This window comes from Varroa jacobsoni, unplaced genomic scaffold (assembly GCF_002532875.2).
Source record: "Varroa jacobsoni isolate VJ856 unplaced genomic scaffold, vjacob_1.0 scaffold_358, whole genome shotgun sequence".
NCBI classification, from domain to species: domain Eukaryota; kingdom Metazoa; phylum Arthropoda; class Arachnida; order Mesostigmata; family Varroidae; genus Varroa; species Varroa jacobsoni.
The window spans coordinates 634,066-661,175 of record NW_019213260.1 but is presented as its reverse complement, the minus strand read 5'-3'; the positions used below and the strand labels follow the sequence as shown (position 1 = coordinate 661,175).

Sequence of the window (27,110 nt, the reverse complement as noted above, 5' to 3'; positions counted from 1 at the left end):
TTATCAATAGAAATAGGTGACAGCGTCACGGTGATTTCGCATACACGCACCGACAGAATCAGCTAACTCAACATGACAGACACTCTAAAAAGAAAAACAATTCGTGTCTTGTGGGAAGTCTCATAGCGGAGGCGATCATTCATGCTTCACACACTGCACTAAAACACCGACACCAGCATTACCATAGACAGAGATCTCTGTGTTGACGAACCTCACTGCTCAGCCGGCATCAGCCGCTGTTGCACTTCAGCTATCTGCCTGCAACAGCACAGATCCCGCCCCATACACTAACCAAAACTATTTTATTGTATCGGTTCCAAGCATTACTGTTAGTGGCTATGGAAGCACGAGCTCGACTAACGGAAGCTACTTTAAAATATGAGTGGATATGTTTCGTTTTTTAGCTGTGTGGATTCGTGGAGTCCAAATGTCAATACAGTAAAACCTATACGGCGACGCAGAGATAGCCAGATCAGCGAGAGGGTCAGTTTTGTTGTAGACTGAGAACGAACATTGGCTGATTTTCTATCGTCACTTGGGTACGGTGTTGTTTGTTTTATTCCTGCTTCAGGTTTGTCTGCCGCATGTTTGCCTGCCGCTAGTGTGCAGTTGGCTGTTGGTGAAGTGACAGGGGTGAAGATGGTTCCGGCTGTAAATAGCAGCAGCGGTGCAAAGAGTAAAGACAAAAGTAAACTTATTGGACGAGTTAATTTTCCTCTGTGTACAATCGATGTCGTGTCCGAAAGACACGTGTTCGTTGCTGGTGGCGGTGGCCGTGCTAAAACAGGCGTGCCCAACAAGATGGTACGTAAAATTGCGAAAATAGTAGTACGATGGTTAAACAGGAGCAAGCTGCGAGAAGACAAACCTCAAATAATGACGTGTCAGCTAGTCAGAATTGTATCTGCTTGCAGAGACCTATTGCTGCGATCTGAATGTCGATCAGCTGTTACCATCGTGGATGATTGAAGTCTGTTCGCAACACAAGCCTACAATTTACATAAATTGTTACTAGGCTAGAGACAATATTAGAACTTGAGTAGTTTAACAGCAAAATGAAAGAGAGCTGACACCCACTTTACTATGCTACTACGATCTGCTATAAACTAACATCATAAATAACTGATTATTGCGTACTGCTATAGCTGTATTTTAGACCGGTGTTTATGAAAAATAAAAATTCGAAAATAGTCATGTTTTCACTTAATATTACATTTCAACATGCGCGTAATCGTACAGCACGGAGATTTTTTTAAGAGAATTTAGGCACCTACTTGCAATATCACATTTGGAAAGCCTGTCTTGACCACAAAAAGTAAAATCCTCGAGTATGTGCTTCACACAACCACAGAGGAGGAAAAAAATACTTAAAGTTTCGTACTGCTAAAAACCATGAAGGCAGTTTTCAGGCTAATAAATCAACTATCTCCGACAAGAAGCAGTTATTTAACAAGGAACTGCTTAATATAAAACATTTTTTACCCTGGAAATATAAAAATTCGGGAAATATAGGAAATATGCTGCGCAACAGATATGGTTGATAAGAGTGCGCGAGCGATGATAGTTATTATTAAACGCATTATAGGTAGATGATCGAATAAGCGCACAAAGCGAGTTTATTAACAGCAGGCAAAATCTGTTATATTAACAAAGTCGTATTATTAGTATTTTCCATTGTGCCTTCAATATGCTGAATCATTTTAGTTTTTCTGGTAGTAAGGCAAATGGTTCGAACCTGTTAATGATATATAACATAACGGTTCATAATTATTTCGCGGGCAGGAAATATTGGAAATCGTGCCGGAGGACGCTGGAGGATTCCGAGCAGAAACGGTCGCCTCCTATGACGTGGGTGACGTGATAATGTGTTCGGCTCTCTGTCCCATCAAAGATTCGAGACATCTATTTCTTGCCGTAGGAAAGGTAAACAGTAAAAGTCTTAGCAGTGGTGAAAATTATAGTTGAACAGAATTGTTTTACTTTGAATTCTCTATTAGAGCTAAGCCTAGTTTGTTATTAGCTTTAAGGATCTTCAGAAATCATCTTGTTTTAGCGCTGTATAATCTCGAGAAATACGGATGAATTTTTCGGATGCATAGTGTGCGTGAAGTAACTGAGCAAGAAATGGAAAAGCATACAACGAATGCCACCGCTACCCTTAAGATATAAAGTGACATATTTTGGAAAAATATTGAAGCTTTCCGTTGCAGTTGTCAGAAAACTTCAGAGACTCGAGTCCGTTCCACACTACCGACCTTGTTGTAAATCTAGTAAAAAACGCCAGTAAGTAAATGGCAGAAAGGCCAGAGATATCACTCCCCTTTACCCTAACACGATTTTGATCGCCATCAAATGGTTTGAGTACTTAACCCACAGAAGTAATCTAACGATATATGCAAAGCATGTGTGCAGTTCTCAAAAACTGTTTTCCGGCAGAAGGATGTATTATAGATATATATATTGTAATTACAAACCGTTATGAACGGCATCTGTATTTTATACTTCTCGTACTGCTCGAATGTACTGCATCTGAATGCATCCATCCAGCGAAGTAAATGATTTACAACTACTAGGTATGTCTTTCCGCGCTGAAATAGTGCCTCGTTGTAATCAGATAAAGCACAGGGGAAGTAAAGAGGGATATTTTTTACCTTTGTTGATTATTTTTTCTTAACTGAACATTGAAAATCATTCAAACGTTGAGACCGTAAGTCTCCTTTTGAAGAAATAAACGTCTTTTTTTATTTCAGGGAGGAGTGTGCGATTTGTATAGACTGAGCTACACGCTGCAAAAGCAAAACAACGCAACGAGGAACGGAACTGTTTTGAATCATGCATCAACGAACAAAATTGGTAGTCAACTTTGCTCGTAATTGTCGCCAATTTGTTCAATTTTTTACATACAGCTTTTTACATCCAGTACATTTTCCAATAATAATTGTGTACATTGCTCTTCATCTTATATTTTCGTTTGTATTGTAATATTCACCACAGGCGATGGAGGCGTACGGCAACGTCATGTTGTACAAATGGCACATCAGACAAAAAACCTAGGAAATCTGGGTGGCCAAGGCGACCACAACCCGGCTAAGGATCCAAGTGGTTGTGTGGGCATCGGTAATGGAGCCACTAAACTGGGCTTCGAGATTCGTGCAGAAAGTTCGTTTCAAAGTGATTTCAATGACAAAGAAGATCCGTTCCAAAGGGTAGTTCGCTTCGCTCCGAAAAAGGGGATCCTTCTTACTGGAGGAAGCGACGGGTACTTGCGAGCGTGGAAGGTTCGTGTTGATTTTGAAAAATTTAGGTAGCAGTTAGATTATCTACATAATCACATTACTGGAATATTTTATTTCTTTAGTCTATCGCGGCACTTTTAATGCTGTTAACATTTTGTTTGCTGGCGCATTAGAATGTTTATCCTTGATACTTACGATCACTTATAATCAACCCGTAAGATTTTTAAAACCTGCATTTAAAATACATAAGGTGCCTACATGGAGATGCCCATCTTAGTCGAATTGTCTCTCAGATTTCTTATATCGGCACAGCATAAGCGTTGCAACTGCATAAAAAACAGACAAGTGAGCCTGGTGCTTATCACATTTTTTTTGTGGGCGGAATTTAAAACCGTTGGTTCCTGAACGAACCATTTTTAATAGCCAGAAGTCTGTTGATTTTTCCTATTTGCTTAATATACATATTTATTATCGTATGAGAACAGTATTTATCAAGAGGTCAAAGTCGTAAAATCTCCAACGAATTTTCCTATAATCATATTAGTATGCTCAGCGTGCCAGACACGCAGCGCTATTTTGACCAGCGGTCGGAAAAAATTTATTTGTATAAATAATGTCATTAGAGTTCTAATACAAGCAATTTAATTCATCAACCAGAAATGATCAGTAATGATACTTCAGCAATGGATAATTTTCGTTTCAATTTACTTTAAGATTTCAAACGCACTTATCATTTGTTCTTGTTGTAAACCTAGAGTCCGGCATTCACAAAACAGTTTGAGGTGAAGGCCCATGATGGCGACATTGATGACATCACAATCTCTATTGGAGAGGAAAGCGTTGTCAGCATCGGTAAGGACGGAAGGGCTATAGTTTGGAGTTTTCAAGGAGAAAAAGTAATGGATCTCACAGCAAAATTGCCGGTGGAAGACAAATATGGATTTCGAAATGCCAGGTGCGAAACTCAAACTTCAAAACATTATCGAAAATTATATATAATTTGTTATTTTTATAATACATTTACCTGTTCGGTAAATTGTACTGGTAAAAATATATATGCTTACCTAGGGGTTTAACTTGGTTTGGTAATGAATACGTTTGTGAAGTACGGAAAAACTATAAAATGCGTTCTTGCTCGGCCGGTATAGTTTATCATATTTATGTGTAACGAATTAAACTTAGTTCACCGATTATAGGTTTGGTGGCATTGCCGAAGGCAACTCTGGTGAATGTCGGCTATTTGCGACGATAAATCCTATGATGCGTCGACGACCTTTGAAAGCATCATATATAGTCAAGTGGAATCCTCATAAAGCGTTTTCAACTGAACTTCTTAAGGTTGCTGGTGCAGATCTCTTTTCAGCCATGGCTATCAGGTAAGAGAGTAATACCAAAATGTCATCTGTGTTGTATAATGTAAAGCATGAGGGGATATAGTCATTAAAGTTAAAATAAATATAAAGGTAATTGTGATTTTTTTTAAAATTTTGGACGCGATACTAAGTTCGTGTTTTTATATCAGCTTTTTCCCTTATCAATACTGATTTTAAACGCTTTCATCGTTGTCATGCATTTACCAATGTTTCCATTTTTAGTGACGATGGAATCTTCTTGGCGACGGGACGTCAGTCTGGGTGCGTCGAAATCTTTATAGCATTTTCACTTGAACGTCTTTACGTTTGCGAGAAAGCGCACAACGTCTTTGTAACTGGAATGGCCTTTCTCAAAAGTGCGGGAGAGACCTGCCGGTATGTGTATATTAGGATGATTTTCAGTTAAAATAATTATTTCGCTTTTCGACCATTTTTAATATAAACAGATTTCCATGTTTGTTTTAGGCAAGCTGCAGATTCAAATTTTAGATAAGAGCCCCAATATGTAGTGAGCTTACTCTTTGTGCATATTTTGGTAAAGAGTGCTTTATTGATTCATATATGTAATATCGACAGAATATTGCGCAAATGCGATTCTAAAATATTCTTAATTTTTAGGCTGACGCAAAGTGACGCTACTCTGGTCTCAATATCTGTTGATAACCTGCTCAAGGCCCATTGCATCCCTCCTCAATGTAAGACTGCAATTATTATCATAGAATAAAGTACAATTCGTGTATATTAAGCTTTTACCAATGAATCCAGCGGACTATTAACAAATTAATTATTAACTTTTAAAAAATAATTTAGTTTCAAAGCTATAATAATAATTTTTAACTTCGTTAAAAATGCTCTCTTTTATTTTTATATACTTATTTCAGCGCTCTAGTTGCTTTAAAACGATCATATACCTGCTATTCGGATTCCGATATGTAATCTTTCTATCTATGTCTTCTCGAAGTAAATCGACAGTGGAATATGCTCGCCGACTGGTTTTCTAGGGGCATGGAAAGCCTTATAGTTACACGGACCTAGATCAAGGAAATAAATGGGCTGAAACCGGCGCTGGATATTCCTTTGCTCAATCCAAGTGGTAATAGAGGCATGATTGTGGCGCTTGGCATTATTATCAAATAACCAGACTGCGTGCTTTCAAGGGCCGTGCCAACGGTTCCTGAGTATCTTGAGAAACTCAATTCATTGTCCATTCATTGTTTCGTTTTCCGTGTGGCAGATGCCGCTGAAGTCAATTGCAGGTATTGTCGCCGCCTTACGGCCGAACTAGTTCGACTTCTCTCCTAAGTGACGCTATGTTATCGTCTAGCCCTTTTCCGGCCGGCAGTAGAGATTAAACGATACCTCTCCTATGGCGACCATATGCTCCAGGCGAAACTTCTGTTGATTGAAGCTTCACAAATTGCACATGGAATACATAACACGAATTTTTAGTTGGTCCCGAGATAATTCATAGAGAATCCATTTTTAATTTAGGTTCCACATGTGCAGTGCTTGGGTTATAATTTGACTGAATTGAGTAATAATAATGGTTGATGCTGCCGGCGTTGGCCCTTAGACTACAAGCTCTGTTTTTGTGAAAAGCCTTTTTAAGTGCAGTAGTGCATTTTTATGTTTCGAGTTTCGGCATATAATCATTTCCTCATGGTGTTAACTCCGTTCTTGAAACACTTGGACCACTCACGTACTGTGTTTGGACTCAAGGTATCCTTTCCTGATGTCTTTATTAATCCTCCTATAATCTAAACCGGCTTCTATTCACGAGGTTTTAGAAAACTGTAGCCAGACATTGTCTCCTAACGGCGTTCAGCTAAAAAGCGCTTCAGTTTTATAGTTTACATATAACTATATATATTTGAGTAACGTACAGACCTGTCGAAGCTTTCACTTGTATCTTCAGATACTTAAGCATGCTTAAAAGCTATTTTTTACTTCATACATAGTGGCGCGTCTTCATTAAAAATGTCTATTACGCCTTGTAGCTAAAACTATGTCTAAACATAAACAAATATTTAAATGGAAATTCTTGAACGTACTAGAATCCTTATTTTTATCGCTCATGTTTATTCGATATAACTCTCATCCCATGCGATTGCAACTATAATTCGGAATCTAAAACATATACTAGGTACTTTTAAAATATTCCTTCTTTAATTCACAAATAACTTTTTTAGTCAAACGATATTGTCAAGTATAACCTCATTCGAATGTGGTTCAAATACGCTATATACAAGAAAATTCAACGAAAAAAATTCAGACAAGTAGCAGATCAAGAATCATGAAAATGAAAAGATTCAAAACGGCCAAAATCTCAACGGATGCGAAAAGGCGCACAGAATCTCAAAAACATTAATTTTATGAGCTTTTCTAGACGACCCCATCTTTGATTGATGTTCTGGGCTTTACAACAGCCGTTAGTTCCTTTATCAAAAACCTGTATATTTTTCATACCTTTATATTTGAATTCTGTTGAGGCTCTTCTGGTCTGCCTTTGGAAAGTCTTCTTCAGATTCATTAGAAGCCGTTTAAGAACTGGCAATAATAAATAATGTGGGCCGTCGATTGAGGACAAAAGTGAAATTTTTAATCTTTGTGGCGTTTCGTCAAGAGCGGAAGGAATATATAATACCAGCTTGCTATAGTGCTCGAGAAGGAGCTGGCTTTCGTCTGGTACCAGGAGTAGCGGTTGAACCCATCTCCAGTATGACAAGCAGTCTGCCAAAATTTTCCTCGGTGTGAACGCACCACCCTGTAGGCCAGAAGTAAAATAATCTAATATTAAAAGTTGTTTAATGTGATGCTTCGATGCTAATTTTAGGCATACCGAGGGCCATTCGGTGCTGTTATCTGGTGCCTCATGTAGGTAATGGTGAAATCCATGGACACAATACTGCAATGCGTTCACCAACTTCGTTCTGCCTAACACGTTTAAAAATCTCGTTTTTCCTTTGTTACTTTATATTCACATTGAACCTTTCTTTAAATATTTCGCGAAAAGGGATAATCATTACTCAAATGCTTTAGTGCACATCGTTTATGCACATCGTTTTCAAATCTCATTGTTTTGACCGTCAGGCACCTTTCAAATCATAAGGTACATTTCTATGCTATTCAAATTCGTTTGTAGGAGTTTGTGAAGTACTAGATATAACCTTGCGTAACCAGAAAGCCCTGGTTAAATACGCTAGGAAATAGGAAGATGCAATACCGAACGTATAATATTAGAAGCAGCCCTCCAGAGATGACTTGAATCGTACGATATTGCAAGGGACGTCGCTTTCAATCTAAATTAGTAGGGTAAGGTGGGCCTACGTGGAACCTGCGTTATATGAGTCACTTTGTTCTTTTTAGGATCAAGTTTTTTTTACTTAAGACTATAAGATTTACTTATTCTCCAGATGCACATGGGTCAGGAAATCGATGCAATTTGGGTTATTATGAGATCGTTTAATATTAAATTCGACAAACAATATCAAGTTTCAATATGACACTATTTTATATAAAGCTATTATAGGTGTATTCGAGATACCCTCTTTGATATCTTAGACCATTTTCTAGGTATTGTTATCTACTCGGTGAATTCCCTTTACCATGAGAGATAAGAAATTCAAATGGTTTAACGAACTATAGCGGCAAAAACAGTTCGTCGTATAAAGCTTGCATTCCATAAAGAATTTACTACTTGAAATAGTGTTAGTGATTTGTTTCCGGAAAGACATTTTGAACTCAAATGTGAGTCGTGTGGAAAACTTTCCGCAAAGGTGAAACATGTGTTGACAATTGTAATAGCAGCTAGCCTACCTCAAAGTAGCGGGCTTAAACACTCGGAGTTGGTGTACGCAGAAATACCATAATTGTTCACCTCGGTCAAGTGAAAAGGAAAAAACTGGACTATCGGATACCGTATGATTTGCGCGAAATGTCAAAAACGAGTATGAAGCGCTTAAAGAAAATGATGAAAAACTCTGCTTTAAATAGCCAAGATTAGTAAACAGACCACCAAAAATTCCTCTTATTGATCCCACACCGTAAAAAGGGTGACAACAATGCAAGAACAAAAATTAAAAACTCTCTGACATCCAGCATACTTGCCAGACATCATTCCCGCAAATTATCATTGAGCTTAAAAAGTATCTTTAACTCTGTGCTGAAAATTCTTATTCATATCTTAATATAATGTCAAAAATGCTTTTATCTACCGTTCTGTAGCAGAAAGATGACAAAAGCTTATGCATAATAATAGCGCATAAATCGATTGGAAATAAATTAAGCTAAGTTCGGGAAAAAATTTTAAAATTTAGCGCTTTCGTGTCATGTTTCGTGCTAAACGACCTAAACAGGTCGCTTAAAACAAAAGCCAGTCTTCCAACAGTTGTTGAGCTGTAAAAAACCATAATAATCAACTAATTTTTCTTCTGTGGTTACACCTGCTGCAAATTTTAAGAAAAATTATAAAAAGTGCATTTATGATGTCATTGCTTTGCATTACGTTACATGACCACTCTAGAAGTTATGTGGGTCTGGGTGAAGTACGGTGATACGGGTTGACGTCAATTGCTAATTTAACTAACTGGAACAATTAAGCTACTTCAAAGTATAATTTAACCTGGTAACCATATATTTTTGGATTGATACATTTAGCTAAAGCATCGTATTTTCGGAAGGAAGTTATGCCACAAATCGTTTTTGTCAAACATTTCACATATCGTTGCGAAACGCTATGAGTTAAGTGCATAGGTGTTCCTAATTTGTATTTTCTCAAAAATTCATTCTATTTACGAATTGAATAAGGAGTTTTGAACAAATACACTGATACCTAAGTTAATGATCGTTCGTTTCTTTCAGCCTCGATGGGAGTTCTCGGGATGATTTGCTTCTTTATCTGTTTTATGGTGCTCGTGTACATTGTCCTTGATCTATTCGGATTATAGTAAATATGCCACAGCTTTTGTTGTGTGATCGGTATTGCGTCAATATATATTATGGCCACGCTCCCTTTGTTGACCCTAAGTTTCTTAATCAGTTTTTTGGTGGCTTATCGGGTTGAAGACGTGAGACGCAAATTTAACACGTTTGATACATTTCTATAAGTATGTTTATAAAATGCTAAAGTTGAAATACCTTCTTATAAATAAAATAAACCGTATATACTTCAATTACCAAGCGCGTTTTCTATACATATATAGTAAAATATTTAAAAAGGTAAAAATGGATCGACCTATTATTATCTGGCCTTGAAGTGCCAAATATTTGCATTTATTGTGAGATATCTTCTGAGATATTTCTGAGATATCGGGTATTTATGTTTGTTAAATTTGAAGTTCTCATTTCTTTTCATTTACACTATAGCAGATCCTTTAAATTATATTATAGTTTACTTAGGTCGATGTAATATGTTGTCTGTGTATATCTTAATTTCAAGCAGAAATAATTAATTTCGTATTTGTTCCGAGTTGAAGTAAAGGCATTTACTTCCCCAACTCCTCAGTCCATGCATAGTTCGTTGCTTACTGTTTGTGCATGTTAATTAGAGGACACGTACACACACATTTCTTCCTGACAACAAAGAGAAAAGCCCAAGCGGATTAGCATACTAAATAATATTTGTATATTTAAATCGATGTAGGTTTGCCTAAAATGAAAAAAATAATATGAAACAGATATGCTACACACGAGTCGCTTCTTGAAATTACGAACAGATGTACTTCTTAGTATATATTTAATTCTCTATCACTTGTTGGAGATCTCTATCACTGTTCAGAAACACGGACACTCCATAATGGTTTCTGTTTGTTTATCAACATAATGCTATCCTTACTCTAAAATATGGTATTAAAATATATTTCAAAACAGCTGATAAATCTAGGAGTTTTGTCACGAACGAGTCCCTAAAGTTTTAATTAATCAACTTTTATCTTTTATGGGCTATTGTTTACTGTCAAAAATTTCTTTAGCTCTGGGGTAACAATTTCCATCGAGATTGAAAAGAGCTTTCTGTCGAATCGATTTATTTGTCACATGTTATCAAAACGTATAACTTAAAAGTACATCCTTTTTTAAAATTAGCTTTATTGAGGATATATTTTGATAATAGCATGATCATGCGATTTTAGGAAACGATTACTCGGTAAGCGAACAAATTACGGATCTATTTTAAAATACGTTTTTATTGCTATAAGATAATTTTATAAATCTTCTATTCGCTTCTTTAATCAACTCTTCTGTTCAAAAACGTGTATATGTAGCCAAGGCTCTATGACTTAATATGTCTATGGGACTACTTATGTTCTTTGCACTAAAGATAAATGCTTGCCTACAATCGTTTAGCAGGAACGATAATCACTTTTATATAAGACGCAAAGCTTTAGGTGATACAAATGAATTAAAGCTTGGAGTGATATACGAATTACAAAGTTGCATAAGCTACTTTCCTTGATAATGTTATTTAAACCAAATTTATTGTAAACTATATTGTTATTACTGAAAAAGAGTATTGAAAAAGAGATGACATTTCTAAGGCACCACTTAATCATTCGGTCGAAGTCTTTTTGTAAGGAACCTATTCCCAGAATTGCGCTTGACAATGCATACATATTAAAATTATGTACTTTCCCTACAAGCTGGGTACTATTAATGCAAGGAGTTTGAGAAAGACGCGTGTGCCATAGCAGTACAATTGTTTGGAGCAATGATTTGATGCGACCCCAAACCGCATGATTTACCTGTGCCGCTGTTCGCGGCCGGTAATGCTGAAATCGCGAAAACGCGTGCTTCGTTGGATGCGCCTTTCGCTGCTCTTTCGCTTCCCTTACATAGAAACAAAGAAACAAGTTAAATATACAAGGGAGGGACTGCAAGGACAATCGCTGCCACTTTGCTCAAAGGGTCAATCGTTTTTTAGGGGACAGAATCCAGAAAAAAATAAAAGAAAGGGAAGTGCGATGCGTCTTCGGTAGCAACCGAGAACATGTCGAAACATTAAAAGGCACGAAGTTCACAATATTTTTTTTTATTTACCCATGTCATGTCCTAGTAAGCACAAGTCTTCTTCGGGTAGCCTTCGCTCAACCCTTTTGACTTGCAGTACCAAGAGAAAACTTATCGTAGCAACACATCACCGATACACGGCACAACCCCAACTAGAACCGTGGTCCTCCCTTTGAAACTTTCTATGTTACAGGCTTTATTCGAACAAGTTCTGACTACATTCCGAGAGTAGGAAGCGCTACATCGCAATGGTTCGCAATAAAAAAAGGGGCTGAAGCTGATCACAGAGTAGGCATCGATAAAGAAGTGTAGGGACAACATCATCGTCCTTGTCGGTACCAATATCATCATAACAGCTGTCTACGTTTGACTGGCAGGAACATAGTCAACTCTTACTATGGTTGACTCTTTATTTAATAGACTGCGAGCTGTTCTGTTTGTGGTTCCTCTGATCGTGTGTGGCGATTTGAACTTACGAGTGGACCTGCCTCCATCTGGTCGTATGACAATCTCTGCAAAACGCTGGCGAATTCGGCTGTAGGGTTGCTCGCCTCAGTGTTTCTCCGCCTGTCATAAGCTAGAACAGAGATTCGGTCATGGATATTTTTGCCGCAAATATTAAGCTCAGTGAAGTTGCTTGGTAACTCGCTTAAGGAAGTGATATCAAGACCCACATACCAATCACCGTTAAAGTCGTTTCTTGCTTTTCTTGATATTAGACGAGAACCGCTTTCCCGGCATCTCAGTTCGGTGACTATCCTCGCTTATACGCATGAAAGGATTTTGGTGCCCATTCTCATTGACGTCAAGATCTGCGCGCAACAGTTCATGGATATGTTTAACTTTTCCGGCCATTTACCAAACTCTAGTCGTTATAATCAGCCGTAGTTCAATAAGCATTGTTGTCTGATTAAAAGTATTCATGTATGGTGTAGAGCCTTGGCTAATGCGTACCCGATGAAGCCCCTTTCGGTTCACCTTAGGACCACTTTTCGAAAAAAACACACTCTGAAAATTGAGCTATTCTGAGCTGCACGAAATTTGTCTTCTAGAAGAAAACTTTAGGGCCTTTTCTACAAGTGAGTCTCTCGCCGAAAACCGTCAGCTTCCAGGATTGACTCGTTGGCTCTCACAGAGTACTTCGCGTTTGAGATCAGTAATATTAAGCTGGCGAAAATGTATTGACAGTTTTAAAGCCAATATAGAAACTTTTTTTTATCTTTTAAAGTAACGGTATTACACTAAATACATGACATTTTGGTTATGATTTGATGTCACATTTCTGGTAACACCATCGTTCTATTGTTGTAAAACTTCTGTGGCTCCTGGGCGAAAAATTGTGACAAGTAAATTTGCCTATATTAAAACAAAATTAGCATCATTAAAGTGCTCCGGCGAGATCGGAACAGATGACAGTGTGATGGCGTAGGCTTTAGGCTATATGGCAGAAGCATTAAAACTTTCTACTCAAATTGTATTAGTTTTGCCGGGCAAGATGATATGGTTTGACATTGTCATAATGGAAACCTTCTCTGTTCATTAATTTCGGTTGATTTTTTTTAATGGCTTGCTGTTAGCTGCTGACAGTAGAGGTCTGAATCAATCGCTTTGCCAGGTGACGACAAGTCAAATTGCACGATTCCTTTGTAATCCCACCAAACACATAACCTCTCCTTTGACGTAAATCCGGGTTTAGCCACAAATTGCTCTTGAGCACATTCTTTTGCTATTGCCTTATTATTATTATTATTGCATGTGATCTATGTTTACCACCCGTGATCAACCACTTTAAAAGCGGTCCGATTTTGTTGTGTTTCTGTGAAGTTTTACAAATGGAAATACGACAAGGTAATTTCTTTATGTCAATTTGAACGGCGCCTAAGCATCGAGCTTTTGCAAATGGCTCAAAACTGTTTAGTGATGAATGCTCAGTTTGTTGTTGATGTTATGGCCGCTAACATGTTGGCCCTGCTTAAATTTCGCGATAATTTCGTCAACATTTTTTGCAATTTATCGATCACTAAGAGGAGCATTTTTCACATCGAAATTTCCAGAGCGAAAACAACAGAAATATTCTAAGGCGATCTTTTTGATAATGCATCTTGCCGATAAAAAACACACTTTGTATGATACTTGAGAGCATTCTGTGTTTCTATCGTAATAAAACTGTAAAATATAAAACATTTTAAAAAAGAAAGTTTACTCATTTTCAAAACGCTTTATCTTAAGTTTAAATAACGGCATTCTAACAATTTAGCGCATCTACTACTGTTTGATCTCAATTTTCAAATGACATCAACGTCGATGCGACTCATATTACCTAAGATATATTATTATAAGGCTATCCAACCAAAAAAACGGTCAATAATTTCTTGACAACGCAATACCATTGCGAAGGAGGCTTAGCAAGCTTCAAGAGGTTACAGCGATACTTCAGAGGAAACAACATGGCTTGAAACAGAACCGCCTCACCACTAGAACTCGTTCAAGTACGCCGGATGACGTCGAGTTTCCACAGTTTTCGAGTTTCGATTTAGCTTTCCGGAACATTATGCTAAAGCTGCTGACAGAAGTAGGTCTACCACTGAATATTACAAACCTTTTAGAAACCATTCTACAGGGTAATAGAGCCAAGGTCAACGATGATGTCACGGAGCTGCCTAATTCCTTTTAAAAGAATATTCGAACAGTCTAAGCAGATAACCTCAGGCCGTTATTGTTTGCAATCTGATTGCCATGATTTGGAGCAGGTGCAATTTGGTTAATGTCGTTCTGTACGTAGACAGTCTGGTCATCTAGGTACAGCAAGGTTTGGCCAAAGCGCACGCAGCCTCCGCTGAACCTAACTTGTCTGTTTATGAATTGAGATCGATAGTAATAAATCTTAGATAAGGGTCACATATCTCATCCGAGGACATCCTACGGTAACCTGATTCCCCACTTTTCCGTGTAAACAAATTTTGCTATTTCGGTTTGCTCCTATTCATTAAAATGTACCTACCTCATCGCTATCATTACGAAAGGGTGTTTTCCGCCGTGGTGATTATAATAAGCTCTCATCGTCTATCCATCTCAACTCTCCCTCACCTTTCCAGTTCACAAGTTGCACCAATGGCCATCTACGGAGAGAAGATCAACTGAGAACACCTAAATCAGTCAGGCGTTGAGCTTCTGAATCACTTAAAAACATCCTATCTTATACGTATTATCGTTTTCCACCCTACAGCCTGGAACGGGCTCGTGGTCTTTTTGCCGACACCCGCCTATTCACGGAAGACTTGAGGAAACGTTTTCACCTTCCGACAATGCCCCCTTTGCTATACGTGAGATTTTTCGAAAGAAACTGTGATGTTAGAGGAAATCTATCGAAGAAAACATTTATTCAAAACGCCTACGATCTTCGATAATAAGATCGAATCCCAACATACTGAAATTCTGCCGACCTCAATTTTAATTACATTTTGATAAAAGATTCTAAAAAAGATAAGACGAACTTGGTAGAAGTTACAACCATCATTTATAAAAGTATGCTGGTCGTGGGCCACTACGACTTTTTGAGACAATGCTGTTGTATTTTTCATAAGATAACGCTCTGTAATTGTACTCACTTCCCCTGTATCGGTTTCTTTAGCCAATACCTATTTAATCGCTACTCATATAAAATTTTAGAACTAAGTTAACTGTATATTTTTTGGTGCAATATGGATATTATTCGATTTTTAAAACAATGGTGCATATTACAGAATATGCGTTTTCTTTTCAAGCTGAGGTGCTCGTCATTGGTATTGCTAAGGTAATATGTTGCCGTGAATTTATATACAGGTTGTTCACAATAAAAAGGCATCCATTATGACTGATTGTTTATTAAACATACGTCTGTTCGTTCTTTTTCATGCTAAAATAAAGCTTATTTTAAAATGTTAGCTAAGAGCAGCTATTATCTACAGTCTTCACATCGGACGAATTTTCGCTGAAGTCGATGGTCTACATTCTTGCCAAACTATACGCGGTTTCCAACCAATCTGATGGAAGTATTTATAAGGAAAAGCAGATGACATACAATGAAGATTGCATCAAGGAATTCAAAATTAATCAAAGTCACGCAAAAGCCAATTCTTACAACTGAAATTATCATGCAGAAATTAACGGCTGTTTGCGACGGGAGAGTATATATCCCGACTTGAGTTGTCCAGATAAATTCCAACTGTCAATTTTTTCAAGAATTTCTGCGGTATTTTGCGTTCCTTGAGCGTTGGGACTTTTAGTTTATTCTCAGCTTAAAATTCAGCTCCATTAACTTCTTGTGTCTCTCTGTCTCTTTGTGTTAGACTTCAAAAAATTGACGCGGACCAATATTACTTTACCTAAGGCTTGTATTGAAATTTTTTTTTATTTTAGAATGGTAAAGAACTCTAAGTTTATCGATAGACTTCGCGCATTTCGCCCTCCCTTAACTAGGAGCATTTCTTGAGGCCCGCTCCAGAATATTCGGGCTGGCGAGTCATCATCACCTACTTGTCAATATTTAAGTGTTGGATAATGTGTTTTCGATTTCGTAGGTCGCAGAACTATAAAAAATCTTCACAGTGGCGAAAATTTACGCAGTGTCACTATGAGCGTTACTAACAAGACGAAAAATTCTCGAATATCATGAGATCTGCGTTGACTGGAAATAGTGTGACAGGCTTGAGGAGAGGAAGAACCGCACTGCCCATTTAATAACTTTTCTCAGTAAAAGTACAGTTGAATGAAATGGAACAATCAAGCATTTAAAATTGAAAACGATGGTTTATTAGTTTATAATGTACAAGTTATTATCCGTGGGAAGAACAGTAGTACTGACTATTTAACGGTATTGATTTCAGTAAAAGCAATAAGTATACTTTATGGCTTCTGCATGCGGTTAATGGTTAGCTTATCGAAGTAGCTAAGAGCAAAGCAACTAAAAGTTAACATACGTTTTTTTCTTAAACTCACATGTACGATGGGTGGTCTAGACTTATGTACTGTCTCATTTTGTTATGAAGAAGCGAACATAAAAACTGGGCTGATGCGGAATATTGAATGGAATGAGATATATATATTACAAATTACATACGGAAGCATCGCCTGTCATATACATCAATTCATTTAGAAATTTATCAAGTGATCATTCAAGGTATTACAAAATCGTAATAGAACTATTCAATACTATTATGAGTCCACGTGTACCTAACTTATTTACTTCTAGGTCATACAATTAGAAGAATGTTCCTACAATAATGTCTTCAAATCAGGCGCGCGAATTCGACATTGTAATTTTTGGTGTCACCGGATTGGCAGGTAAATTCGATGTCTTTCTTTCTTTGCAATGCCCTCAATGTTCATGCTGTGCATATTCGCAGGCACTCCACTATAACACTTGCATTTTGTTTCGTGCACATGTTCCGGGTATCTGAAATTACATGTCCGTCTTGTAAATTACCGCAAATAGTATTTTTAAAAATTTCTAAAAAATCCTAATTGCACCTGCGCTTACTGCATCTACGCCTGAGATCCTACCTATATTTATAAAATAATAAAAAAATAGATCTACAAAGATGTACTGATTTTAAATCAGTTGAATTTATGTTAAAATATATACAATAATGCAATATGCCTACGCAGTTGTCAAACTGTACACGTATCAAGAACGTTAGCTTCAAAATACAATCGCTTGCCGATAAGTGAAACAGGTTGAATTGATTGTAGATGGAACTCGTAAAAATAGTCTATAAAAGGTTTTAGAAAATGATTTCTTTTACATATTCATTATGGCGTTAGACAAAACTGTAAAAAAAAAAAGATTTGACGATAAATTTTGGAGTATTAGTAATTAATATCAAATTTGATATGCAGTTTACAGAACTTATCGGCAGAAGAAATAAATGGAAAATTAAAGTAGGTTAAAATTCTTTAGCCTTCAGAGACGCTTACGAATAATAAGGTGATAAGTGTCAGTTGACTAGCTTACATTTTTCCACAATTCAGGACGATATTGTGCCGAACAGCTGCACAAGAGTTCGGTTGTAGATAAAGTACGGTGGGCCGCTGCTGGAAGAAACAAAAACAGGATTTCCGAGGCTCTTCATGAGGTAACTGTACATTGTCTAGCCGCCTAAATAGTCGTACTCTAAATCGTAGTAAGGTGGTGTCATACTTAGTAGTGCATAACAGTTATTAAAAACGATGTAGTAATCCTTACCGCTAAAATATAAGCATTATTTATACAAGATGTTTCTCTAAACGAATAAGAAAAACATACTAAATGATTCATTAAGTGAATTTTATAATTTATTTGATCACATTTAATAAATTATTTTAAAACGGTGTTATGTAAAAATAATAGGCTAAGTGATAAGACATGAGACTAAAGGCAACTTCTGCTGTAGTATTGTATGCATTTGATCGAAAAACATGAATGAAAAAAAAATAATAATAATAATGCGGAGCTGCATAATAATAGTTCTAATGTCACCTTTTTGGATTTTTTGCTTACACAAAAATATCTGAGATAAAGGATGGCATTTAAAGTCATATATAAAAGTGAAAGCATCGGTTCACTACAGTACAATATTTTACGAAGTACTTTTTCTAATAAGACCGCAGTTCGCAACTTGTGAATATTAAAAACGACCTATACACATACTTTGCTGTCTTACGTTATACTTTACTTATATTATACTTGTTCATGGTTACAGGTATCTTCGTGGCTAAGTCCCGATTTAGCCGCAGGGCTTTTAGAAGTTCCTGTGATAAACGCAGTCGTGTACGACTCTGCTAGCTTGCTCGCAATGGCTAGTAGAACTCGTTGCGTTATCAATACTGTCGGACCTTACACGTACGAGATTGCTGTTATTAAATTCCCAGTTAATTGTTAGGATAACATAATTAGTCATTATTATCTATCTATAGTCAACTATTATAGTTAATTTACGTAAACAGTAGTTTGTGCTGACTTCATTTAAAACTAAACTACAATGAAAATCAAACTAAAACCAGTCATTTCTTATTTACTAGGCGTTGGGGTGAACCCGTTATTCAGGCCTGCCTCGAAGCCGGCACCCATCTTCTAGATTTGAGCGGCGAGACCTATTATAACGAAGCTATGAGAAATAAGCACCATCGCTTAGCTCTTGAAAAAGGTATAATACACATTTTTGATGTAATATAAAATGTAAAGCAAGAAGGCGAAAACTTCCCATTAAAAAATATTGGAGTATAATTATTACGTATTGTTTTCAATAATAAAAGAACGCATAGCTTGCTGGAAATTCTTTGGCAACGAACAGCGCTTTACTTATTGATCTGCCTACCTACGATTTACCTAGGGATCATAATATTATTAATACTATCTGGTAGTATCTTTATATTCGATTTTGCTATTTTCTAATATCCTTCCTGAATAGTGACAGCCCTATAGCTGCAAGGTGGTAGTCTGCTCACGATAGTAAAAGGCCTAGAATAGCACGTATACAACTTCTTTGGGCACTCTTACCAAAACCCCGCTGTCCTTCTCAAACTTTCGCGGGATGGATTTCCCCGGCTCAAACAATGCCTTTATTTTCTGCTACCGTTTTCCGATCGCAAAGTACGTGCCGACTCAATGCCGGGGTATCTCGTCATCATGTACGGGAGTCTTTCAGGGTGCTGTCCCGTAGCACGAGTGCAGTTTAAATGAGTTCTTACCTATTGTCTCATTTGCAGGCATATTGAGGGAAAACGCCTTTCGGGGTAGTATCAGCAACGGTCTGCGGCTTCCAAGGAGGCTAGCTCATAAAAACTATAGGCTTGACTAGACCCTTGTGCTGTTGTTCGAACCCGATTGTTGTTCGAGCGCGCACTATATAATGTTGCCTAACGTAATATATCGTGCCTTTGCGTTCTTAGATTTTTCTGTATCTCTAAAACTTCATATCTTATTACCGGCATGATGAGCTATAACAAGTCATTTGTGTTGGCATTAACATTGCTCTTCATGTAAACTTTAACCTTCAGAAATTTCAGTGCGATGCTCTCAGTCACTACCTGGTAGTAACGTTGATACAAATGGTACAAAACGGTACCATATGAAAACTAATTGTACTGGTAGATGTGCCTAGACCTGGGCGACAACTGTTCTAACTCGTTCTGCGTAGGCCTCATTGATCTAAAAACACACATGAGAGATTAATTAGTCGCCTTGTATTATAAGCTTTGTACTGGCCTGGCATGATCACATGTACTGCAAATATAAGAAATGAGTAAGTGTGTAGGCAACTTTCGGATTTGTAGGAATACAATGCTGTGCTCTCTATAGTTTGGACTGTTTACTCCCCTTAGAATAGTATTTAGACCTTCACAACTACATCATATTCCAAAACTGTTTTATAGGCGTAGTAATTTTACCAGCTGCCGGATTTGATTCGATACCATGCGAAATGATGCTACAGTTTGCAAAACAAAAATTTTCGGGAAAAATCAATTGCCTCGAGACATTTGGTATAATGAAGGACGGTTCTCTAGGATCTGCAATTAACACCGGTACGTTTTGTTTAGATAGTTTGAAAGCTGCTTGATAATATGGTTTAACATACACATTAAAACAACAACAACACAACATTAAAGTTTTGTTACAATCACCATTACAAATTAGGACATAATCAATAAAATATTAAACTAAATATTGACTCAAGTGACAAATCTTATATCGGAATATACCAAATACAAACAAGAACATCGGTATAAAGTCAAACAAATTCGATAGGGTCGACGGTCTTATGACAAATGGCAAGTGTCAGTGGCGTACAATGGACAGAACGACTCTTACGAAACGGCGTGGCAACCATGCAAGCAGCTACTAATCTTAATAATTTTTTAATAATAAATTACGTAATTTTCATTTCTTACTTTTCTGAATATTAATATCTGATAATAAATGTTACCGACGTTAAGACGTAAATCAGCGTAGTAGCGTATCTGTTAGTTATGGCTACCAGGGCAACGCATTCAAAGAGATGAGTATTAGTCACGTCAAGACCACGCCTCTTTTTAGAAAAAAGAGGTAGAAGTGTCTTGGGATGGTGCATAAACAACTGACTTCATTTCGTTTTTCCTTAGAGTTTTAAAAATAATGTTATACCATTCTTACGATTTAAATCGAAGCACTTGATTCTATTAGAAGCCTTACAGCTGTAGAGTAAATTATCTCTTCGGTAAATCTTCAATAGATCTAAAATGTTCGGTACTTTACTACTAAACAAGTTTTGGTTTTAATTGCAATACATATATATCTCAAAAAAGCTTATTATCGAGCGATAGAGTAGACAAGTGGAAAAGTTTGCATATACTACAAATATCCTACATAAATATCGACAATAAGATAGATCCTATACGATTGTCTTACGGATGGCGGGTATCTCACGCACATCTGTTGATGTGGACGCACGTGAAATAGTATATATTAAAAGCTTCGGTTACCCCTTGTCGGTTAGAATAGAAATTCGATTGACGGTATAAGATGGCCGCATCAACTAACTTAGTCCACAAATTTACCACAAAGTTTCCCGATGGTAACAAGTAAGGCAATAAAAGAAATTGGACTGTGTATTTTAACTTGACATCCTTTCTGCCACAAGAAAATTGCCTATTCTTAGAAAAGTTATATAACTCATAGGGGTCTAGTTAAAATCACAACCTAAGATAAATGTTAAATTTTTTAAGAATAGGACGTGAATAAAGCCTTCGCCTACAGCTTTAACGTTCAGAAGATTTAACGTTTAGTTTTTTGCAACTTGAGCTGTCTGACCAAGATTGATTAACATTTAATTACGGTTAATATATAACATATATATTACATATTAATATATAATATATATGAATGTAAATTCTTGGAGCAATTAACTGCCCCAGCTTGTTCTGTAGCCACCGATTCTAACCGAATTGTAATGAATGGTCTATCAACAGTTCTCCTGTTATGCTTGTTACCTTTCAAGGTGGGCAATGCCTCAAATCCTAAGTATTAGCGTCTAAGTAGTAAAGGTTACAAAACTGATGTTTAAATAATCAAAATCTTTAATTTCGTTCTCAATAAATGAGATTTTCAAGTGATCACATTACTGCGTATACAGTTTTGATCCAGGTCCTGGATATTCCTTTACTAGAGGCACTCACATCAATTTTTGTACGGATAATTAGGGACATATTTTTGTACTAAAAGCGTCTGTTGAAGCTACTGTATAGAATTCAATATACACTCAATATAAGGGGGGTCACTGGCTTACGAAACACACTTAGGAGCAATGATGCGAACCACAGTGAATGGCAGTTGCTTTATTTTGCCATTTTGCCATCTCTGCTAAGTCTTTCCCAGAACATCCTTGGAGCAATACACATTAAGGCTGTTGGCAGCAAGGTGTAACGCGAAGTGAAAATGCCTCACGTTGGCAGCTCTATGCAACTGATATACGAATAATAGTCAGTCGGCGGAAGCACTTGCGCTTTCTGTTAGTCTACCTCTAAATTGCTAACTTCTCTTATGTATTCCTAATTAATGAATACAGGTAGTTCAGTATCGTATGTTCAGTTGTCTCATAAGATATTGAATTTTAGAAGTTAGAGGTGAACCTGAAATATTCATGTCATGATGCTGGTTTAAAATAGCTTCTATGTTGCAGGAACGTGGGAGTCGATTCTAGAAATCTTATCATTCAGCGCACTAAGTAGGATGTCTTATATTCGTGAACGCGCGTGGAAAGATGTGTTCAGCCAGCCTTGGCAGCCGATGGAATTTAGAACCCGTAGACCGTATGTGTAATTCATCTTCGCTAAGCACTGCTATCACTATAAAGAGACTAAGAAAACTTTAATTAAATTTGAATTATCACTTTTTGTTATTATTATTATTATTGTCAATAAGGATCATAGTACCCTTTGGTTGCCAACTGGTCTTTAGCTGCTGTATTGCGGATTTAAACGAGGCTTTAATGTAGGTTAGTTTTATAGCTAATGAAGCTATTTAGTGCGAGTAAACGCATGTGCATTAAAGGCTACATTGGCTTATCACCCTAATAATGTGCCCTCTCATTACAGCCTCTTTATTGGCTGGCGCTCCGCAATTCCTGGTTTCACACTTCCATATATTGCCGCTGACAAACCGGTTGCGACACATGCCGAATTTTTTCGTCGAGAAATCGATCCCACGTACAAACGGGTTCAGGTGCAGACGTATATTTGTAAGTTTGTTTTAACTAGAAGTTATATTACGCCTCTTCAAGTTTACATTTTAAGAATAATTAAATTAGATGATTAGCTTTATATAATATTTAAAGAAAATCGAATGTCAGGTACGAGTAACTCGTTTGTGCTTGTGGTCTACAGCAGCAGTCAATATTGTACATCTGATTTCTCTTTGCAGGTACCTCCCTATTGAAATCGATTGCAATACTTTTTATCTTGGGTTTTGCAGCACTTTTATCACAAGTATCGTGGGGAAAGCGACTTTTATGCACCTATCCAGAATTCTTTACAGCAGGATTTTTTCGCAGAGGTGGCCCTACGCGAGCTCAAGTTTTATCTTGTGGATTCACTATGTACGGTATGGATTACTCATGGAAATGTCTTATCAATAACAATGTATTTTTCCCAAAATTTATTCGCCCCACTATCGGTCCATTGCAGTTATACGCGTTTAGCTTTGACTCAGATGAACGTTTTTTTGCAACATCTGATGAGTACATGTATCCCGCTGAGATGCCAGACATACACGTAGAGGTTCCCTAGTTCAATCGTAAACAGTAGTCCTCTACCAGTCTACCTTCGAAACAGTAGTTTCTAATTTGAGATGAATACGATTTTGTACTAATTGTATTAAAATGCTGGACCCTTTTATTGAGAAGCTTGTATTCTTTACCGTGCAAATACATTGGAGATATTACTAAAGGCCGTTGGAGAAGAACGTCTCTTGCAGCTTCCCTCATTAGAGTGATAAGAGTCTCAGAGCTACAGCTATCAGAGCAATAGAGGAAGGTGTAAAAGGTTAGCTACCTAACTATGTAATCGTACTTTTAATTGATTACTAACATCGAAATCATTTATAGGCAAAAGGTCTCTAATCAAAACGTCAAAAAGGAATAATATTTATTCCACACAGTAGTTACTTTCGACTAATTTGGATACTAACAACTCTCTCTATTAGTACAATATTCAGAGCTATTCCTCTCGCAAACTAAGCCCGCTGCGATATTATTAGTGTTAAAAAATTTTAGTTCGTGTAACCACCAATCAGCAGATTAAAATGCACTACAGTAACGTAATTTATATATTTTTTTTAATTAACGCTTTATAATAAATTATAGCGCATATAGTCTGCAAGTCATCGTCATTATTTTAAAGGGGTTGAACCATAATTTACAATATAGCCTCACCTTATTTATGTGGTAACACACACACACTATGAACGTGTCAGTATTTCTGAAAAGAAAGCATAGAAGTATTTTACAGAAAAGGAAGTCCGTGATAAGCACTATTGGCCTGAGTGCACGCTACCCTGAAACATAAAGTCACTCACTCAAAACTTTAAACTAGCTATTTGCCGTGACGATAACATATGCATAGTATCAGTCAATATAATTACTAAATACATTTTATATATCGGGTAGTACGGCTAAAGAACTGTGCATTGGCAGGTATGGACAACAACATTGGATGTAATCTTACGATTTTGTCATATTTTCAATTCTTGGCTATTATATGGCTGTTGTCTCGATTATCGTAACATAGAGATATTCGGGTTAGTTATTCTAAACAGTAACTTTCTAGAACTATATACTGTAAAGTAATGGGCGATCATCAGCCGGCGATTTTTTGACTTGATCTATTTCAAAAGCTACTATATCAAGCTAATACATGCTAATTAAATTCTTAAATGTTACTAAAAACAACAAATGTTAGTAAATGGTTATTCATTACTTTTGTATCACTGTTATCCTTGTTGTTATTTCCTATGTCATAGGTATTGGTACGGGCTGGCACCACGGAGACTCCGAATCTTCTACCCCACGGAAGCGTATTGTAGTCCGTCTTGATGGTCCTGAAGTTGGATATTTAGCCACTTCGATTTGTATCGTTACTTCTGCTCTTTGCTTAGTTAAGGAAACTGAAAAGCTGTCCCTCAGGTACTCCAGTAATGGCTTTATAAATAGTTACAATAAGAAGAATAACGGCCGTGTGACTGTTGTCAGTGTTTAAAATCTTGTTAATCCTGTTAATATAACCATAATTAAAGCTTACTTGTTTTGACACGACAGGCCCTCATTTTGGCATAATTTATTTGAACAACTATATAAGTTTTCTGTATTGATCACCTTCAATGGAAATCATCAAGAATTTTTTTTAAATATGAAAGGCTTTTTTTAGAAGTGAATCCAGAGCCCCTGGATGACTTTCTTAGTGATCTTTTATCTACCCTCTGGTATACATTTGAAAAGGAAGTACCGACAGACGTATAGTAACAGCAATGTATAAAGAAAATGCAAATTCCTGTACATATTTTTTCTTGTTTTGTTAAAATAGGGGAGGTTACTTGACACCAGGCTTCGCCCTCGAAAGGACATCGCTGTTGGAGAGATTACAAAAGAATCAATTCAAGTTTAGTGTAGTAGAAGATGCAGCACCTGAGACCCAATGAACATTAAGGCAGGATAAGTAGATACATATATATATGAGACCTGGTGCAATGATTCCAAAACATCTGGCGTCTCGAAAGCTAACCATAAGATTAATTTCATTTAGGTATATCTGATTTCATATCTATGCAATAGAACTCAGTCACCTCCGATTGATGAAACGAAAAGCAGGTATCAATCACCGTACTGTGCTTACAAGTAGCTTGTTTTCTTAGAAAAATTAAATGTGGTTAAATCGGTAGAATATTTGGATTTTTACAATTATTGTGATAAATAACCTCGGATGTTTAAAAATTCTTAAAACAAGTTGCCTGGACGTATACATCATAAATAAATACGAGAAGAGGCAATGCTGTATTATTTACTTTATCACTAGAGGTATGTCAATGTCCTATATATCATATGTAAAAAGTAACGTATTAGATTATCTGATATAGTAATTCCCGTAAACGTTTCGTGTTTTTCTCCGTTTTTTGTCAGTTAAGGATTTTATCGGTGTTAGAGCTGCATATATTCAAAGTAGGCGTATTGCTCAAAAGGAATTCTTAATTCTTTTAAAGCATTACTTAAAGAACTTCATGAGATTAAAACTCCTTGTATGCGTAACTATTAATATATAGAGTAGAAGCAAACACAAGAGGTTTTTATTCAGTTCCGAAAGCTTAACCGCTAAAGCTCTCATGAATTTGGACGTTAAAGGTAGAAATGTATTTCTTTCTTCTTCTTCTTCCATAGAATGTTTAGAAACACCACAAATAATTCACCAAACAATATACTGTAGGCCTTTCATTATATAAACACTAGTGGTAAGAATGGACAGGCCGATTTCTCAGACACCATAAGTCCTCTAAAAGCGCGTATTGTAGTAAATTGACTCACTTCACTCAATTGTTTTCGAGACACGCTGTTTAGCATAACACCGTAGAAGAGTTTCAATCTAGCTGAAGCAAACAGGCAAAGAGGACCCATACAGTTTTTTGAAAGCAAAGTTACTCAGCTTATTATCGTTGTTGTAACGTATATTGCAACCTTCAATAATCCTTTCAACATCTTTAGTGCTAACTACATGGCATATCGCAGCTGTGTTACAACTTCTTTGGGAATATACCTAACTTAAAATTGTTATATGGCTTAGAGAAATAGGTTATCCCGCATTGTACAAAACCACCTTTCATGTGCCACTGCATGGTTCAAAAACACAATAGACGAACTATGATTGGATATTGTCTAATACATTTTTTCGTCATTTTGTTTCATTATCCTAGTTTTTCATATTTCGGTGATTGCTACCTCTTAATCTGTGTGGTAGTGACTGGCATTACATATCTACGTACCTCTAAATACGAAGGCACCGTATAAATATTTTTCTAGTACATAATCCGCACTACAAATACATAAGACGCTATTTAACTCTATGCTGCTATTTTCCAAATTTTACCAAATGTAAGTTTAAACCTGTTTGGCCTAAATCCAACTTAAAGTAGTTGTGTTACTCTGCAGTTTCATTAATTCTTTCTTCGATTTTCATAGTTCAAGAAAATTTAAAAATTGTTAAACTTTACAGGCGTCTACAAGTGTTTATTAGGTCTTATTATATATTATCACTGCTATGATGATTGCCATGAAATCTTTTAAAAATTGCTTAAGACATATAAAACATGCTTGACAGTGTTTGAAATTCCGGACCGCCAAGATATTTTTTTTACTATTTCGAAACGTATTAAGAATTACCGCAAGTCTAGCAAAAAAAAAAACATTTTTTTGTTGATATTAGAAGAATGGTCGAAATGTACAAGATTAAAATATTTTTCATTACA

At 36.6% G+C, this 27,110-nt stretch overlaps 2 protein-coding genes across 4 annotated transcripts; both read left to right on the top strand.

The window, feature by feature from the left end:
* The first annotated feature begins 473 nt into the window (after positions 1-473).
* On the top strand, positions 474-9,783 carry LOC111259725 (guanine nucleotide-exchange factor SEC12). Its single transcript, XM_022831924.2, has 9 exons — positions 474-804; positions 1,783-1,923; positions 2,751-2,853; positions 2,995-3,278; positions 3,992-4,191; positions 4,433-4,612; positions 4,832-4,984; positions 5,228-5,304; positions 9,470-9,783. Exons 1-9 carry the CDS (start codon positions 640-642, stop codon positions 9,553-9,555), a joined length of 1,389 nt encoding a protein of 462 aa, XP_022687659.1. The 5' UTR covers positions 474-639; the 3' UTR covers positions 9,556-9,783.
* A 6,339-nt stretch (positions 9,784-16,122) lies between these two features.
* Positions 16,123-25,643, top strand: LOC111259689 (saccharopine dehydrogenase-like oxidoreductase). 3 transcript variants are annotated; one of them, XM_022831870.2, is made up of 11 exons: positions 16,123-16,348; positions 16,842-16,933; positions 17,621-17,724; positions 18,331-18,470; positions 18,650-18,774; positions 20,003-20,152; positions 22,285-22,414; positions 22,700-22,842; positions 23,025-23,204; positions 24,621-24,783; positions 25,181-25,643. In XM_022831870.2, exons 2-11 carry the CDS (start codon positions 16,873-16,875, stop codon positions 25,293-25,295), a joined length of 1,311 nt encoding a protein of 436 aa, XP_022687605.1. In that variant the 5' UTR covers positions 16,123-16,348; positions 16,842-16,872; the 3' UTR covers positions 25,296-25,643. The 3 variants fall into 3 exon arrangements, with proteins under 3 accessions (XP_022687605.1, XP_022687606.1, XP_022687604.1); XM_022831871.2 differs by having other exon boundaries at positions 16,123-16,463; XM_022831869.2 differs by having other exon boundaries at positions 16,123-16,933.
* The last annotated feature ends 1,467 nt before the right edge of the window (positions 25,644-27,110 follow it).

Bases quoted from the DNA above. Each gene is read 5' to 3' on its own strand.
- LOC111259689 (XM_022831870.2), top strand. From the start codon at position 16,873: ATGTCTTCAAATCAGGCGCGCGAATTCGACATTGTAATTTTTGGTGTC. The intron at 18,775-20,002 runs GTATAATACACA...ACTGTTTTATAG, and splicing joins TCGCTTAGCTCTTGAAAAAG to GCGTAGTAATTTTACCAGCT. The intron at 20,153-22,284 runs GTACGTTTTGTT...TCTATGTTGCAG, and splicing joins AGGATCTGCAATTAACACCG to GAACGTGGGAGTCGATTCTA.
- LOC111259725 (XM_022831924.2), top strand. From the start codon at position 640: ATGGTTCCGGCTGTAAATAGCAGCAGCGGTGCAAAGAGTAAAGACAAA. The intron at 2,854-2,994 runs GTAGTCAACTTT...TATTCACCACAG, and splicing joins TGCATCAACGAACAAAATTG to GCGATGGAGGCGTACGGCAA. The intron at 5,305-9,469 runs GTAAGACTGCAA...CGTTTCTTTCAG, and splicing joins CCATTGCATCCCTCCTCAAT to CCTCGATGGGAGTTCTCGGG.